At 35.2% G+C, this 16,765-nt stretch overlaps 1 protein-coding gene and 1 long non-coding RNA gene across 2 annotated transcripts; both read left to right on the top strand.

The window, feature by feature from the left end:
* Positions 1-809: 809 nt before the first annotated feature.
* Positions 810-2,849, top strand: LOC110870817. The gene is made up of 3 exons (XR_002553261.1): positions 810-945; positions 1,458-1,524; positions 2,690-2,849. It is a non-coding gene; the product is annotated as an uncharacterized LOC110870817 (long non-coding RNA).
* A 3,927-nt stretch (positions 2,850-6,776) lies between these two features.
* LOC110872038 (homocysteine S-methyltransferase 2) lies at positions 6,777-10,936 on the top strand. Its single transcript, XM_022120796.2, has 7 exons — positions 6,777-7,045; positions 8,303-8,359; positions 8,433-8,662; positions 8,767-8,896; positions 9,486-9,686; positions 9,867-9,938; positions 10,501-10,936. The coding sequence occupies exons 1-7, from the start codon at positions 6,875-6,877 to the stop codon at positions 10,705-10,707; spliced, it is 1,068 nt and encodes a 355-aa protein (XP_021976488.1). The 5' UTR covers positions 6,777-6,874; the 3' UTR covers positions 10,708-10,936.
* The last annotated feature ends 5,829 nt before the right edge of the window (positions 10,937-16,765 follow it).

The raw sequence follows: 16,765 nt of genomic DNA, 5'->3' as shown, positions 1-16,765 counted from the left end.
AATGTTTAGTCCATTTGGAATTTTGTAACATTAAGTTAAAATTCATAGCTTTAGAGCAAAAGGATTCTGAGTTGATAAATCACTAAGTGAAACATGAGCAGCCGGCTCGTCCACACCCTGCAATTCATAAAATAATAAGGCTACACACAACAAAAATAATAAATTTCCTAACATGTCTTCAATTAAAAGGTTTGTATGACTTAACTTGATCAGCTGGAATTCGGCTCTCCAAAGATTCAATGATTGCTAGATCATTCACCAACTTATGAACAACATAACCATCAGTATGGTTATCAATATTGAATTGACCAACTTGAATCTTGAAAGCATACTTTTTATCATTCAAAGCTTTAAACTGATAGGGAATGGTTTTCTCTTCCAAAGATGCCTAATATACGTGAATTAAATGCTTTATCATTCAAAGCTTTAATCAGATTTAGACATTACTAATATGTACCTTATATATCAATTTAAAAAAAGACTGATGTGAAATACGTTACCTGTTCAACTTTTAACTTCGCAAGCAACTGAATAGCAGTCATTACCAACATTTTTCTGGCTTCATGTAACACCCCGAAAATATAAATTTGTTATTATAAATACAATATTGGTAAATAAACAAAATGAATTAACTAGGAACAGAATAACCCAGTTAGAGGAAAAGCCTTGTAGTGACATGCTAGTGAGTTAAAACATCTAAGATAAAAACCTGATAATAGATGGGGGACTAAAGGTGTTAAGTTTGAAACTTAACTTATTAAAAACAAAATAAAAACACCAAACACACACATTGAGTGTGTGTCTAGATCGAATAGAATACAGGGGGCGACCAAGAACCTCCATCAAACCCTAGATCATACAAAACTCACAAATTGAAGGCACAAATCAGTTCCAAAACGAAATTCGAGCTTAGATTGGTGATCTCCACGATAAGGGGATCATAAGGTATGTGAATTTTATAAGAAATCTCTGCTTGAATTTCTGGGTGAACTTAGAGAATTCGAAATTTGTTGTTGCATGAATGATATATGAATGATATAGGAATAATATTGTGTCTAGGAGTGAACCCTAGACAATTATATGTTGAAATTATGCTTAGTTCTTGTAAATTCCATAAACACCAATGAAGGTGATTAGTGGTTTTTGTGGGAACTTGACAAACACTAGGATTTTGGCAGTTGTTCTAGTGTAATCTGATTTTTATGAAGTAATTTCTAGTTGGTTGATGTTAAAATTGATTTGAAATTGTCCGATTGATGTTAATCTTGGCTATATAGCAAATTATGAACTTGATAATGAATTGTGAGGAATTTGTGCCTTTAAGGTGTTTGTAAAAATGCCTCAAAGAAGGCTTAAAACTGAAATTAGAGCTAAAACACATATTTGTAAAGTTTCGGCAAACTATGCGATATATGTTAAGAAAGGAGTTATAAATAAATTGTGAATGAACTCTATAGGCAAGGAAACCGGGACGTCAAGCGGACAAGCCGGTGGTGATATGCGCTTGAAGGGAGTGCTTTGAAGGTACGTAACCTTGGTTTCGTTACATTATACTTTGATTTTATTGTAGTTAATATCTTGAAATTAGCAATATGAAAGATTGTAGTTTATTGTAGAAGTGATGAAGTTCACTAGTTAATCAAAACGGGTCAAAAGATTTGTTAAAGTATGTTTGGTTGTCATTAAGATGGTGGATTCCATTAGACAACCAATCGGGTCAAACAACGATTTAAAAAGGTAGTTTCGAAGTGACTTGAATGTCACTTGATGATTGTGAATTATTAAAGCGTAAACCATGGAATGGAAGTGATACGCTGAGATGGACAAGCCCGGGAATGGGTAATCATGGTTAGAAATCAAAGACGATGAATTATGCAAGTATGTAACCTTTATCCCGTTACATTATGTATTTGAATAATTATGGATACTTGGAATTGTGTTTATTAGAAATGGTAGTGTTAGTAAAAGTGACGTAGATCACTATTAGTTAAACGAGTCAAAAACTTGAATATGAAATGTTTGGTAGTCATTAGAAATGGAGAATTTCATAAATGAGCCAAACGAGTCAAATAATTGTTTAGTAAGTAGTAAAAAAATGTGTTTGAATAGCATTTGGCGACGATGGATCACAAGAGCGTGAAACCATAGATTTGGTAATGAAACGCCAGTGATCGTAAGCCCCGGATGTTGGGTAAATACGCCTTGGCGTTGTTACATTAATATTAGTAGTAGAATTAGTGCAAAGTTATGCGGGACGAATAAATAGAAAAGGGATTCATAGACTTTCAGTCCGTAGACTCAACTTTTGATTAATTGATTATAATAAATGCGTTGGTATTTAAATTACGGACGCGTAGGAAAAAGAATCACCTAAAATGGACATGTAGAATAAAAGTTATGAATGTTTGAAGTTAGAATTTTGTTAAACATAAGAGCTGGGAATCTGCAGCACAAACCAAGCAACAGACTGTCGAAAACAAGGTGTCGCGTTACACGACACCAAACCTGATACATTGTCGCGTAACGCGACGTCTGTCGCGGGCCGCGTAGGCTATGGAAGGATCTGTCGCGGGGCGCGACAGACCTAAAGATCAGAATTTTTGTTTCGATTTCATTGTTTGATACCAGAACTTGTTTATATGTGTTTTAACATTGTCAAAACTAACATTTAACGTGGTTTTGACATTAGGTGATATTGGTCTTATCCCGGATGGCGATCAAGCAAGAATCCAAGAACCGAATACTAATTTTGAAGCTTCCGCGTTAATCTAATCATGTTTTAGACGATGTTTGTTTTGTAAACACTACTTAATGTTGAATGTTTTAAACAACTTAGTTGATTATATTAGAACACCTTAATCGTGTAACCTTAGTTTTATCAACTAAGTTTCGATAATTATGCATTTTGGTTTTAAAAGTGTGTATTTTATGAGAAAATAATAAATAAATCGAGATGGGTGTTACACTTCACGGTCAAACAAAGTCAAAGAGACAATAGCTTTAAAATCTTGTACTCTGATCAGAATCCTAAAACTAAATGCACAAAAAGTATTTCACAAAATAAATACAATTTACATGTGTAAAGTAGAATAACATAAGCATAACGATTATAAAATAACAAAAAATATAATTAACTTACATTGGTGTTGCACTGACAACCTCTTTAGGACATTCAGGATATGAGCAAATCAAAACCTGTTTAAACTTCGGTTCCTCAGCACCGTCTTCAGCCTCCTCAATGACTAAAGTTGTCTCCACCTTCCGATTGCACTCTTCACATCCAAGGTAGTACCAGTCATCTTTATCATCCACACCCATGACCGTACCAAGAACTATGACCTCACAAGGCTGAAATTAAATGTCGGAAAATAGAGATTGTAAATATAAATTAGTGAAACAATTTTGTTTAATGTATTTATTTAAAATATTAAAAATTAGACACATACGTTTTCCAAGAGCGTAATATCACGGAAATTGGAAAACGGATGCTTGACTAAAAAGTCATCCGCAACACTTATACTTCCAGATGAACCAATTGATTTCTGACCATTAGAGGATGTTTTACATATCTTCTTAACAAACATGTTTACAATAATGAAAGATTTGGAAGAAAAATGTTTTTTAATACATAAAATCCTTACTTATCTTTTTATTTCCTTCGAACTCGGGAATAGAGTAGTTAAATTAAAATTTCCCTTTCTACTCATTTTCTTTTCTCTGCTCAATTCATTTTCTCTTCTTTTCTTTTATTTTCTTTCCTTTATTAAACACGGGAACATAGCGACGTTTTCATCCTCCACCGCTTATTTTGCTTTGACTAGTCGTTTGTTCGACATTATCAATTTGCATCAAAGGAGGAAGAAAGGAAGATTAGTAAGAAGTAACGGGACAAGTTGGATTATAGAAGGTAGTGGCTAGTGTGGTGGTATGGTTTGAAGTGGTGTTAGGGCATTGGATGTCGACATGGAATGGTAAAAGGATACTAAATGAAGGATATCTCAAGTTAGAAAGAAATTAGAGAGACCTGGTAAAGATAAAGTATGTAACCCCTAGTGGGTGGGGTGGGGGGGGGGGGAGGTTTATTTACTAATTTTAAATATGAATACACGAATAAACAAAAAGAGAAATGGTAAAAGAGGAAGACCTTATGCCATATATCTACAACCATTTGTACAAGTTTAAAAAATAGAGACAGTCAATATAGCTTTTTACATATAAGTACACCCGGCAAGGTATCATTGTCTTCTTATTAGCAATTCAAATAATAAATATTGATTATGACATAATCAAACTTGGTCTTGTCATTGACTGAACCGAAACGAGTTTGTGTTAGCACCAAAACCAACCAAAAGTTGCCTCCACAAGGTGTGTGTCCGGATGAAGAGGGTGTACTATATGAGGAAAATGGCACAATTCGGTTTTTTTGGTACACAATCTTTGGAGATTTTGTTTGTAGTGCTTGATTTGTTGGCATCATTTAGTTGTGTCTAGTGTTTGGTTTACATTTAGCTTGATAGATGGGCATTGTGTGTTTTCATGTTTTGTCTATCCTCCCCAACCATAGGGTGTGATATGTGTTTGTTTGTATTATTTCTTTTCGTTATTTATTACATTTTATGACTTTCCCTTTATAGTTTATATATATATATATATATATATATATATATATATATCAAAACAATAAAAGTAAAAACTAACCTTAGCTGAATTTTATCATTAATTCAATTCCTTAAAGAATAAACTATGAAGTGGAACTAATTGCGCCTAATTAGAAATTGAGGTTTCAATAATAAGTTATAAGAAATTAACAATAACGTGGAAAATAAAACGATTCTACTAGTGTGTTCCATATGCATTATAGGTGTGTATACTCTATGCACTAGAGATGGTAGGTTAGGCAGATTTAAGTGTTTGGTTATATAAGATATTTAGTTAAGGCTATTTGGAAAATGAGTGGTGAATATATTTAATGGGGTTGGTGATTAGTCATTCATCTATTAGATAGTGGTATGTAAGAATGTGAGTCGGAATAGAATAGACTATTGTGAGTAAATGAAATTAAATGTGTTTGTTTGGTCAAAATAATGGAAGCGCTCATTCCATAAGGTATCATTCTCTCAAATTCATTCCATCCCCTTGTTTTTTATCATTCCATTTCCCCTCTCACTCTTCATCACCAACACCGCCACCCTCCGCAGCTGACCACCGGCACTGCCCACCGCCACCTGTCGTCGTCACCACCCGCCACCGCCGCTACCACCCTCTACAACCGACCATCGCCATCACCCCCGCTACCCGTCACTGACCACCGGCGCCAATGCCACCCCGACCACCGCTACACCGGCTACCACCACCATCACCAACCACTGCACCCCAGTGCCGCCACCACCCATCGTTGTCGGCGCCACCACCCGCCACCGCAAACACCCCTCGCCGATTTTATTCCTTCGTTTTTTCCTGCCCACCAAACAGCACAAGGTAATGATTCATTCCATTCTCACATGGTATTGGTTTTCATTCCTTTGTCTATTTCATTATCTCGTTCATTCCATCACTTCATACCAAACAGACGTTTATTGCTTTTTTATATACTATTTTAATTTTATATACTTTAACTAAGTTATAGCGTCGTTTGGTTTTTTAAATTATAGTTAATGGGCTTTAAAAAGCACGATGTGGTATAGGGATGGGCATGGTATTCGTTCGGTACCGAAAATATCGGTACCGGTATTGAATACACTGGTACGGTACCGATATTTTATCCGTAATTATCGGTATCGTATCGGTACCGAAAAATGGAGAAAATGGGTACCGGTGCCGAATATATCGGTTCGGTTCAATGTCGGTACCCGATACCAAATACTCATCCCTAATGTGGTATTAGCTAAACAATTAAATAAAAGAAAAAAAAACAAAAAAATGTGTGTATGCTCATGTGATTGGGGAAGGGTAGTGGATCCACCCCACCTTTTGTGTTTACAAGCATTAAGAAAGTAACCCACCCCTTGACACCTCCTTTAATGCAAATGAGTTTGTGTTTAACTTGTTAAACAGGTGAGGTGGTGTGGGGCGTCACCCCATCACACATAACGCAACAAGTAAGGTTATATATGAACGAATGTTCAACGAACATCTCATGAAATGTTCTATGAGAAGTTCGTGTTCGTTAGTTTAATAAACGAATGGACATGAACAATACATTTCGTTCTATTAAGTAAATGAATGAACATGAACACTCATCTCGTTCATTCAGTTGTCTTCGTGAACGTTCATTCATGTTCGTTTGTTTATGGTGTTCATTAAAATGTTATGTACATTTACTTATATTAACTAAACTTTATATATTCTTTAAATTTATTTATTCATTACCCTAACAATTAAAATAGGAAACTTCATTCCTACCTTATTTATGCATTGATCCCTATTTCCTCTCATTATTCACATTGACGAATAGATGTTCCAGCACTACTGCTTTCACCGCCTTCACAAATTTTATTTTTGTTTATGAACCTTTCGAAACACATGTACTTCCTTAACAAATAAATACGAACAAGGTCATGTTCCTACGTAACGAATCATGTTTCATTCATGATCCCCACACCCTTCAGTCTAAAACCAAGTCCGATTTCAAATCCTCTATGTAAAGTAACAAATCACAAAAATTGGTAATTTGTAACACCCAGGGACTATTCATAGAAAACACTCAAACTAAAGGGGGTAAAAACTCAACATAAGTTTCAAATTCCACACCAATTCCCGGCCCCTTTCTATATATTGAACCTGGACTCTAAACACTTCTCATTCATCCCTCTCCGTACAACAAACATCGCCGCCGCCGTTCGCCGGAGACTCCATTTCCGCCCTAACAATCGCAATGAGCCACGCCGACGTAGACACATTGATGTCCGATTTCCTCCGCAACTCCGGCGGCGTTGCGCTCATCGACGGCGGCCTTGCGACGGAGCTCGAACGCTACGGCGCCGACCTCAACGATCCTCTCTGGAGCGCTAAATGCCTCCTCACTTCTCCTCATCTTATTCGACAGGTATAATAATAATAATAATAATTATAAATTATAATAATATTAATAGTAACCGTCGTTAAAGTAGTTTTAATTTCATGCGTAATGTTATTAGGTTTTTGTTACGTTTGTTGTGAGAATATTTGAGAATTGTGACGGATGAAGAATGAGTTAACAGTTGATGAATCGTATGAGTTTATAACTTTTAAGATATGGTATTTTATATAGTATGATGTTTTGATGCAATTTCTCTGTTTAGAGATTATAATTATTATGTATTTCGTGTGTAATGTTATTAGGTTTTTGTTACGTTTGTTGTGAGGAAGAAAGAGTTAATAGTTGCTGAAGCGTATGCGTTTATAACTTTTAAGATATGGTATTTTATATAGTATGATGTTTTGATGTAATTTCTCTGTTTAGAGATTATAATTATTATGCATTTCGTGCGTAATGTTATTAGGTTTTTGTTACGTTTATTGTGAGGAAGAATGAGTTAATAGTTGTTGATGAAGCGTATGCGATTATAACTTTTAAGATATGGTATTTTATATGTTATGAAGTTTTGATATAATTTCTCTGGTTTAGATTTTATAATTGTTATGTTGTGTTATGTCTTGTAATGAAGATTGAAGATTGAAGGATGAAGGATGAAGGATGATTTTAGTGTGTGTAGATGAGATAATTTGTTTGTGATGAGTTGATTGTGTGAAATTACAGTAGTGCCATACACTTTGCATGTTTGTTTTGATATTTTTAGGATATAAAATTTAAAAAGCAGAATTGTTAACCTTAGCATAGATCTTTTAGTTCAGATACTGGTAGGACTGTTTATGAGCAGAGACTGGAATGAATCTGAATTGCTTATTTATTTAAATATATTTATTTATTTTTGTTTAGTGGTTTGTACTATTATAAATTTTATGCTTCTTACATGCAGATGTGTAAGTTATGCACATAAAAAACCATTTTTTTCTTGTTTTAAAATTTTTAAAGATTAGAAAAATGAATGCTTCCTTTTGTTAGTTTTCTCGCGATATGACTCTAATGTTCTGCATAGATTTCTCCCCTATATAACAAGTCTAAAATAAAATAATTTGAGCCGAGCCGAGCCGGCTTGGTTTGTAAACGAGCCGAGTCGACTCATTTGTAAGCGAGCTGATTTCGAACAGGATTTGAGACACAAGCTATTTGAACAGCCCTAGGTGGCATACTGAAATCTGATTTAATAATCAATTAGTCGTATTACATATGCATAGGTACTCATTTGCGTTGACACTGCAGGTACACCTTGATTATCTTGAAGCTGGTGCGGATATAATAATCACAGCATCTTACCAGGTATTGTAAGCTGTATTTCAATGTTATTTAGCATGTATCTGTCTGTCTCTCTTAACGTACTATAACTGAACAGGCCACAATTCAAGGGTTTGAGGCTAAAGGCTATTCTTCAGAAGACGGTGAGTCCATGCTCAGAAAAAGTGTAGAAATTGCTTGTGAAGCAAGGGATTTGTATCATCAAAGATGTCGTGAATCGTCGGTTGATTATACCGGTGATGGTAGGATTTTCAAAAAACGTCCTGTTTTAGTTGCTGCATCTGTAGGGAGTTATGGGGCTTATCTTGCTGATGGTTCTGAATACAGGTATCTTCATACCATAGGGGTGTTCAGGCTGTTTGAGATTTATATGGTTCGGTTAAAAACTTTAACTGTTACTGTTGCTTATAAAATCTTCTGTCTTGTTATAGTGGGGACTATGGTGATGCAATGAATTTGGAGTTTTTGAAAAGTTTTCACCGTAGAAGGGTTCAAGTTTTAGCTGAATCTGGTGCTGATCTGATAGCATTCGAAACTATACCAAATAAGCTAGAAGCACAGGTCAGCCAGAATCTTTATCTTTTTTTACTTTTTGCTATTTTATTCTAATATTGTTGAGTAAAATGCCATTTTCGTCCCTGAGGTTTGGCCAGTTTCGCGAATTTCGTCCAAAAGTTTGTTTTTCCGCATTTGGATAGGTTTGAAATATTGCCATTGTCATCCGGCTCGTTAACTCCATTTATTTTTCTCCGTTAAGTCAGCGGTATTTCCGTCTTTTTTGTTAACTTAATAGGCAATTTAGTCTTTACAGGGGTATTCGGTCTTTTTATATAAAGTGCAAAGGACAGAATTGATCTTTAAGTTTAAAAAAAAGACGGAAATACCCCTGACTTAACGGAAAAAAATGGATGGAGACATGGAGTTAACGAGCCGGATGGAAATGGCAAGATTTCAAAACTTTTGGATCAAGATGCGAAAAAACAAACCTTTGGACGAAAGTCGCAAAACTGGACAACCCTCAAGGACGACGAAAATGGCATTTTACTCTTTATTCTTCCACAGAACTTTATGTCTAACATGAGTTTTCTAGCTTTTTTATAATAATTCATTCAAAAGCTACATTTCGATATAAGTTTGGGTTTTTGAGTAGGCGTTTTCTGAGCTTCTTGAAGAAGGCATAAATATTCCCGCATGGTTTGCATTTAACTCGAAAGACGGTGTGAATGTGGTGAGCGGTGATTCGTTAGCCGAATGTGCGGCAATTGCGGATTCAAGCAAGAAAGTTGTTGCTGTAGGAATCAACTGTACCCCTCCTAGATTCATTGGTGGTCTCATTTCCACAATAAAAAAGGTATCACTTTTACTTCTAGCTTTATTAGCTTTATTTTATTTTTCCTTTTTTTATAGGATACAGTATACATAACATAATTACTTATTTTATTTTTCCTTTTTTTTATAGGATACAATATACATAACATAATTACTTATCTAATCTAATATGTTAGTAATTTTAATTTGCTGTCATGTGCAGGTGACAAATAAACCAATTCTTATATATCCAAACAGTGGTGAAAGCTATGATGCTCAACTAAAACAGTGGGTGGTAAGCACTTCTTCCATCCGGTCAAATAAATTTGAGTAAAATGCCATTTTCGTCCCTGACGTTTGACCATTTTTACGACTTTCATCCAAAGGTTTGTTTTTCCGCATCTGAATCCAATAGGTTTGAAATCTTGCTATTCTCACCCGACTTGTTAACTCCATCGATTTTTTGTTAAGTCAAGGGTATTTTTGTTATTTTTGTGAACTTAAACTCAGGGGACTTAACTTTTATCTAGTTTGAATGCCTGAATAAATAGTGAAAAAGATCGAATTGCCCTATAAATTAATACAAAAGACGGAAATACCCCTGAATTAACGGAGAAAAATGGATGGAGTTAGTGAGCCGGACAAAAATGACAAGATTTCAAATCTTTTGGATACAGATGCTAAAAACAAACCTTTGGAGATGAAAATGACATATTACTCGATTAATTTTGTATATAGTTTTGAACAATATGTTTGACTGTTTATCAAATATACAACGGGTCAAAATTGTCACCTCTCGTGCTATTCTTTTGAATGAATTGGAATTTAACGTTTTTTTAAATATATTTGTTATATAGCAAAACACTGGAGTTGGAGAAGAGGATTTTGTTTCATATGTGAACACATGGTGCGAGATGGGTGCATCGCTTGTTGGAGGCTGCTGCAGAACTACACCCGACACAATTAGAGCCATTCACGGGACTCTTCCCAGCCGATCCGCTTCTACACCCGTTGTTGAAACTCTTCAAAGTGAGCCGGGACTTGTGATGATCAAAACCGCATAGAGGTTGTTTCATTTTCAGGTTTACCATGTGCCAATTTGGCATTAAAACCTCATAAAGTTATTGTAAAAGACGTTTGAATAACATACATTGAGGTGTTAACTTATATGTTACTTTTTAACTCCGTCATTACGCGGTGCAAGCTGCGTTTTACATAATCCTATTGGTTAGTCGATATGGGTTATTGTTTTGGGGTTCTAATGGTTATAAAAAAAAAAAAACTTGTATGTTATGGTTCTATATGTTTCGTATTATGCTAAAATATATTTTTAATAGGTTAAATGAGTGCGAGCTTTTTAGAATGATTATTCTGACGTCAATGATCAAAATTAAAGAATCGCACTATGGTTAGCAAAGTAGGGAAAAGATCAAATAGGAAGTTAATTTTCGCTAGGAAGGATAGGAAGCCATAGGATTATGACATGTGGCAAATTTTAAAATAAAGAGAAAGGGTATTTTAGTCAATCCAACTTCTTCTTCTTCCTTTTTCAAAACCCAGTAAATTCAAAAACCCACCATTTTCAAAACCCACCATCTTCAACTATTTCTTCACTTTCTATCTCAATAATCACTACATTATAGTGCGATTTTCATCACAAATCAATGATTCAGAACCCGATCAACGTGTTCTTCAGTTTTTTTTGAAGAAAACACAGTTTAATTTCATAAAAAAAATCTCGTTTTTCCAGTGATTTTGGAGATAATCACTGGATTCGTTCGATTCGAGTGTTGATAAGTGTTTCTATCATTCAAATTTCGTCAATTGATGAAGAAATCGGCTTCAATCCATGTAAGTCATTTCTTTTGTGTTTTGGTGCATTGCGTTTTAGAAAAATGTCATTTTTTAGGGTTTTTTTTTCATTGCGTTTTACGTGGTCTTTCTATTGCGTTTTACGCAACTGGGTTTAAATTTTTTTTTAAATATAGCAATAGTATACTCGTTTTAAAGATAAAAAAACGCTCGTTTTTTTGGTGCAATTTTTATAAAAAAATAATGTCGTATGAAAGAGTTATTAACGTTTAAAAAATGGGGGGGAATTGGAGGAGAGAGAAACTATTGGCTTGGATTGACTAGAATGCCCTTGAACAAACCCACGCGCCTATTTTCTTCCTTTCAATTTCCCTGATTTAATCTTAGCCCTTGATTAACTTAATGGATGGTCAAGATCACTACCTATCCTTCCTAGCCAAATAAACTTCCTATTATATCTCCACCCTAGCAAAGTAATATTAAAAGTTATTTACAAGAAAATAATTATGTACTTAAAATTAGCCATTCTCCTATATATTAATAAGGTTATGTTTGGGATAAAGCTTTTAACAGTTTCTAGGTTTAAGCTTTTAAGAAAAAACTCATATTCAATATAAAACCTTGTTTGGTTGAAGGAGTTTGAATCTTTTAGGTTAGGCCATGTGTAGTCATAAAGCCCTTTGGGGCGTTATGCGACATGTGGCATGACACGTCAGCAAGGGGCTTTATGGGGCGTTATGCAATTTGAGGCCGTAGTCATAAAGCCCCTTTGTCATCATTACTAAATTAATTTAATTTTCAATTTTTTAAATAATTTATAAGTTTTATAAAATTAAAAAACATTCCATTAAATAAAAAACAATACATTAAAATTAAAAAAAAAGTTAAACAAAAAAAAAATTACACCTAAAAAATAAATTTATTCTTCGGTTTCATTTTCGTTCTCTCCTTCTTCCTCTTCGTTTTCTCCAGCATCCAAACCTACGTCTTCAAAGTTCTCGTCTTCGAATTCCTCAACCTCTTCTTCCTCGGAATCTTCGTCGTGATCACTGTTGAATCGAATTAGGCGAATCGCCCAAGCATGCTCAACCAAATCCGCCTTCAACGTGTTATGTATTTCTCTAGATCGCAATAGTTGAGCATTTACGAGTCTCTCTTCCATTGTCGCTTGGGTTCCTTCGACTAAATCTTCGGGAATATAGTTTTGGCATATCGCTCTTCCATCATCCTCAATGATCATATTATGCAAAATGATGCAAGCATACATGGTCATTCGTATTCTATCCTTATGCCACATGCGACAAGGATTTCTGATAAAATGTCATCGTTGCTGTAGAACCCCAAAACACCTCTCGATATCCTTTCTCGAAGACTCTTGTAATTTTTTAAAATACTTTCTTTTTTCATTGAACGTTTCAGAAAACGTTTTAACAATAATCGAATACTCCGGGTAGATACCATCGGCCAAGTAGTAGCCATGCTCGTAATCGTTCCCGTTTGCATGAAAACCGGCCTTTGGTATAGTTCCAGAAATGTAGCCCTCTATTAATGGTGAAGCCTCTAACGTATTAATATCGTTAAAACACCCGGCTACACCAAAGAAGGCCGACCAAACCCAAAGGTCGTATGACGCAACACCTTGTAATACCAAAGTTGGCCCTTTTTGATCACCCGGTGTATGTTGACCTCGCCATGCGGTTGGACAATTATACCAACGCCATTGACGACAATCCAAGCTACCAATCATGCCGGGTATTCCATGCTTTTCTAGATGCACCTCATATATTTTTTGAAGGTCGTTCCAAGTGGGGTTTCTCAAATAACGTTTTCCATATAACTGGCATATACCTAAAATATAATTTAATATACAAAAGTTTTACTAGTAAGCTACTAAAAAATAAATATATAAAAGTAAATAAATAAAAGACAATAAAAATTACCATAGCAAAAATGTTCCAAGCAATCTCGGGTTGTTTTCTCCGCCATCTTCAAATACTCGTCGTTGATGTCGTACGTGTTTCCGTATGATAATACGCGTAAGGCGGATGTGACCTTTTGAATTGAGGTGAAGCCTAGATATCCTCGCGCGTCCATTCTTTGCTTAAAGAAATCATACCTATTTTCCAAATCATTATTAATGCGCAAAAATAACCTTTGGCTCATCCGAAAACGTCGTCTAAAAACATTCAGTCCGTGAACCGGTGTCGCATCAAAATAGTCTTTCATCAAACGCTCGTTCACGGCTTCACGATCTCGCAAGATATAGGTGCGTCGCAAGATGGGTCGTGGAGGGGGAGTAGGCCGAATGTGCTCAAATGCTTGTATCACAAAAGTACATGCACTCGTAACCGCTTCTTCCTCGGCCGCGTCTTCGTCGGGCGAAAAAAATTTTCGGTGAATTTCGGTGAAAGAGTCTTCCGACGGGGAACCCATTTTTTTTTAATAAGGTGAGACTAGCTTTTTTAAAAATATATAAAGAATGAGAGTGGGAATGTATTGAGTTGTAAAAAAAATGGAAGAGTAGGAGGGTATTTATAGTGCGAAAATTTAAAAAAATTGATTTTTTTTTTTAAATATGACCGTTGTTAAACGGTCAAAAAAATCAAATACTCAACACATGGCGCCGCGAAATTCATCACGCTGTTCTTTTTTTTTTGGGCATAGCGCCCATCGTTTTGGTGTGCAAGGCGCCATCACGGCGCTATGGGCCTTCAAAGCGCCCCACTACGTATAACCTTAGGAGCTTGAATCTTTTTGTTGAACGCTCCTACTAGTAGCGTTTAGAAGAAGCTACAAGCTTTTAGGGAAAACATGATTTTTTTACCTCTAAAAATAATGAAATTTTTAATGCACAAACTTTTTAAATTTTTAGTTATGTCCATTTTGGTTATTTTATACATTTTATTAAAAACTCCAGCTATTCTGCCAAACACCAAATATATCTAACAAGCTACAGCTTCTAGCTACCAGCTACAGCTTCCAGCCAACAGCTACTTTTGCCAAACATACCTTAAGAGTATGAAATGAACAGTAAACTAAATATAATAAAATATTGTATATAGTTTTTTTTATAGTTTTGTTAACTTAATATTATAATAATTGTTATCTCCTGTACTTTTTAAGTCTGATAACCTTGGTGTTAACAGGTACTTGTATCGAAAGTACCGGTTCGTCATCGGTACATGAAGGTAAAAATAACACCAGTCTGGTACATAAAACGCCAAAAGTCGGTATCGGATTGAGTTTGATAATCTTTTAGTTTGAGAAATTTGGTACTTCTACCCAGTACCATTTGCTCATCCCTGATCACGGGTACCGTACGAACACCAACGGTATCGTACAACTTTTTTTTAGTTTCAGGGGTTGGGATAAGCTCGGTGCCAACTGATACCGAATCGGTATTGGTACCGAAAATACCAGTTACGATATTGGTATATGAAGGTAAAAACCGATAGCGAACCGGTATCAGGAACACCAAACGTTAGTACCGAACTGGTACTTATGATCTTTCGGTTCAGGAAATTCGGTATAGGTACCCATTACTATTTGCACATCTCTGACTATGGGCTTCTACCGAACAACATCACTACCATACAACTTTTTAGTTGATTTTTCTTTCGGTTATTTTTTAGTGTTTTTTTTCTACATTTTCTTTTTATACTTGTCAGCGATTCCGTGTGCAACACGCTCGTAGTGATTTCAAACATATATAAACACAGACTAAATAACAAACAAGTTCGCCGCAACGCAGCGACGGTTTTTATAACCAGTTTTCCTAAAATTACTAGGTTCATTAGTCATTTTCCTAAAATTACTAGATTCGTCATCAGTTATTACATTAAGTTGCATTGTAACGTGAACTAGATTTACCACCCACGATAATGCGGCAGGGGTGAAAAACCGTGTCGAAGAGCACCAATGTCACACCATCGCGAGCGACAGCCAATACCGAAGTTACGGTGTGTTAATGCGAAGAAATTAGACTGCAACGTAATACTTAGAAAATAATAATTAAGCAAATTTGAGACCTCGTGCGTTGTAACGAAGCTGTCAAATAGGAAAAAAAAATAGACGACGTAAAAACGTTAAACTACACACGCACGTTGAGCCGTGTTAACTCGAAAAATCTAGTATGAAGCGTGAAACGAAACGTTAAAACGTTGAACCACACACACGTTACGTCATGTTAACTCACAAAATTTAAAACAAAACAAGCCAAATTGGCTCGGTTTGAAATTGAGTTGAGTTGAGTCGACTCTGGTCGGTTAGAAAGTGAGCCTAGCTCATCCCGGCTCGTAACAAGCCAAATTGGCTCGGTTTGGCTCGCTTATTCACTCGGCTTGACTCGACTTAGCTCGGATTATTTTACCTTTAATATGCTTTATTTTAATATACATATAATATACTATAGAAAAATGATTATTATTTGCATGCATTTAGGAGTGCAATTAGATATCTATAACATATTTGGGGGATGCTAATGAACTTATATTATATTTCATTGAGATTTGAAACTTAATTCATATTTGATTGAACTTGATTTTGACTATTGAATTTTGAAAACTATTTATTAATATTTATTTTTAAATTCAACCCAAACCTAACCGAGCCACCCAACCTAGCTCAAGCTAAGATTTTTAGCTCGGTTTCAAATCCTAACCGACTCGTTATAATTGAGGTAAGCCCGAGCTTTCTTTCCCTCGACTCGTGAACAACCCTAAACTGTTCCACTAGTAAGTCGCACTATTTCCCCCAATGACATCACGAGTTCGATTCTCGCATCAGTTTTTTTTTTTTATGTAATATTTATATAAATCTTAAAAAGCAATGTCAGTGACCAATAGGATTTTGGCAACCAACATGGCTTTTACTTTAAGTTATCTAAAAATTGTGTATTGGAAAATAATTCAATTGGTCCTGGTGGTTGCTATGCTACAAGTCTAAATCAATGACTCTAGTTCGAATCTTTTAATTCTTTTTCAACTAGCTTAATTTTCATTTTTTTCCTTCTTTTGTTTTGAGGTCTCACCTTCTTTTTATATTTTAGGTTTTGTTTATCTTTTTCTTTTTGTGTTTTCTTTTAATGAGTTTCTACGTATGTTTTTTAGTGAATTCGTAACGGTATAACTCACGTAAATTTAGTTTGGAAACGAGTCAGGTTTTATTTATCTTTTTTTTTGTTATTTCTTTTGTTACGTAAGTTTTTTTTCGTGAATCCGTAACGATACAATAGAGGTAAATTTAATTCAAAAACGAGTTAGGTTGATCATACTCTATATACTTTATATACTTTATCACGTCACGTACTCG

Source organism: Helianthus annuus, chromosome 1, assembly GCF_002127325.2.
Source record: "Helianthus annuus cultivar XRQ/B chromosome 1, HanXRQr2.0-SUNRISE, whole genome shotgun sequence".
Taxonomy (NCBI): domain Eukaryota; kingdom Viridiplantae; phylum Streptophyta; class Magnoliopsida; order Asterales; family Asteraceae; genus Helianthus; species Helianthus annuus.
The sequence above is the reverse complement of the archived record's forward strand: the minus strand, read 5'-3'. Positions and strand labels throughout refer to the sequence as shown.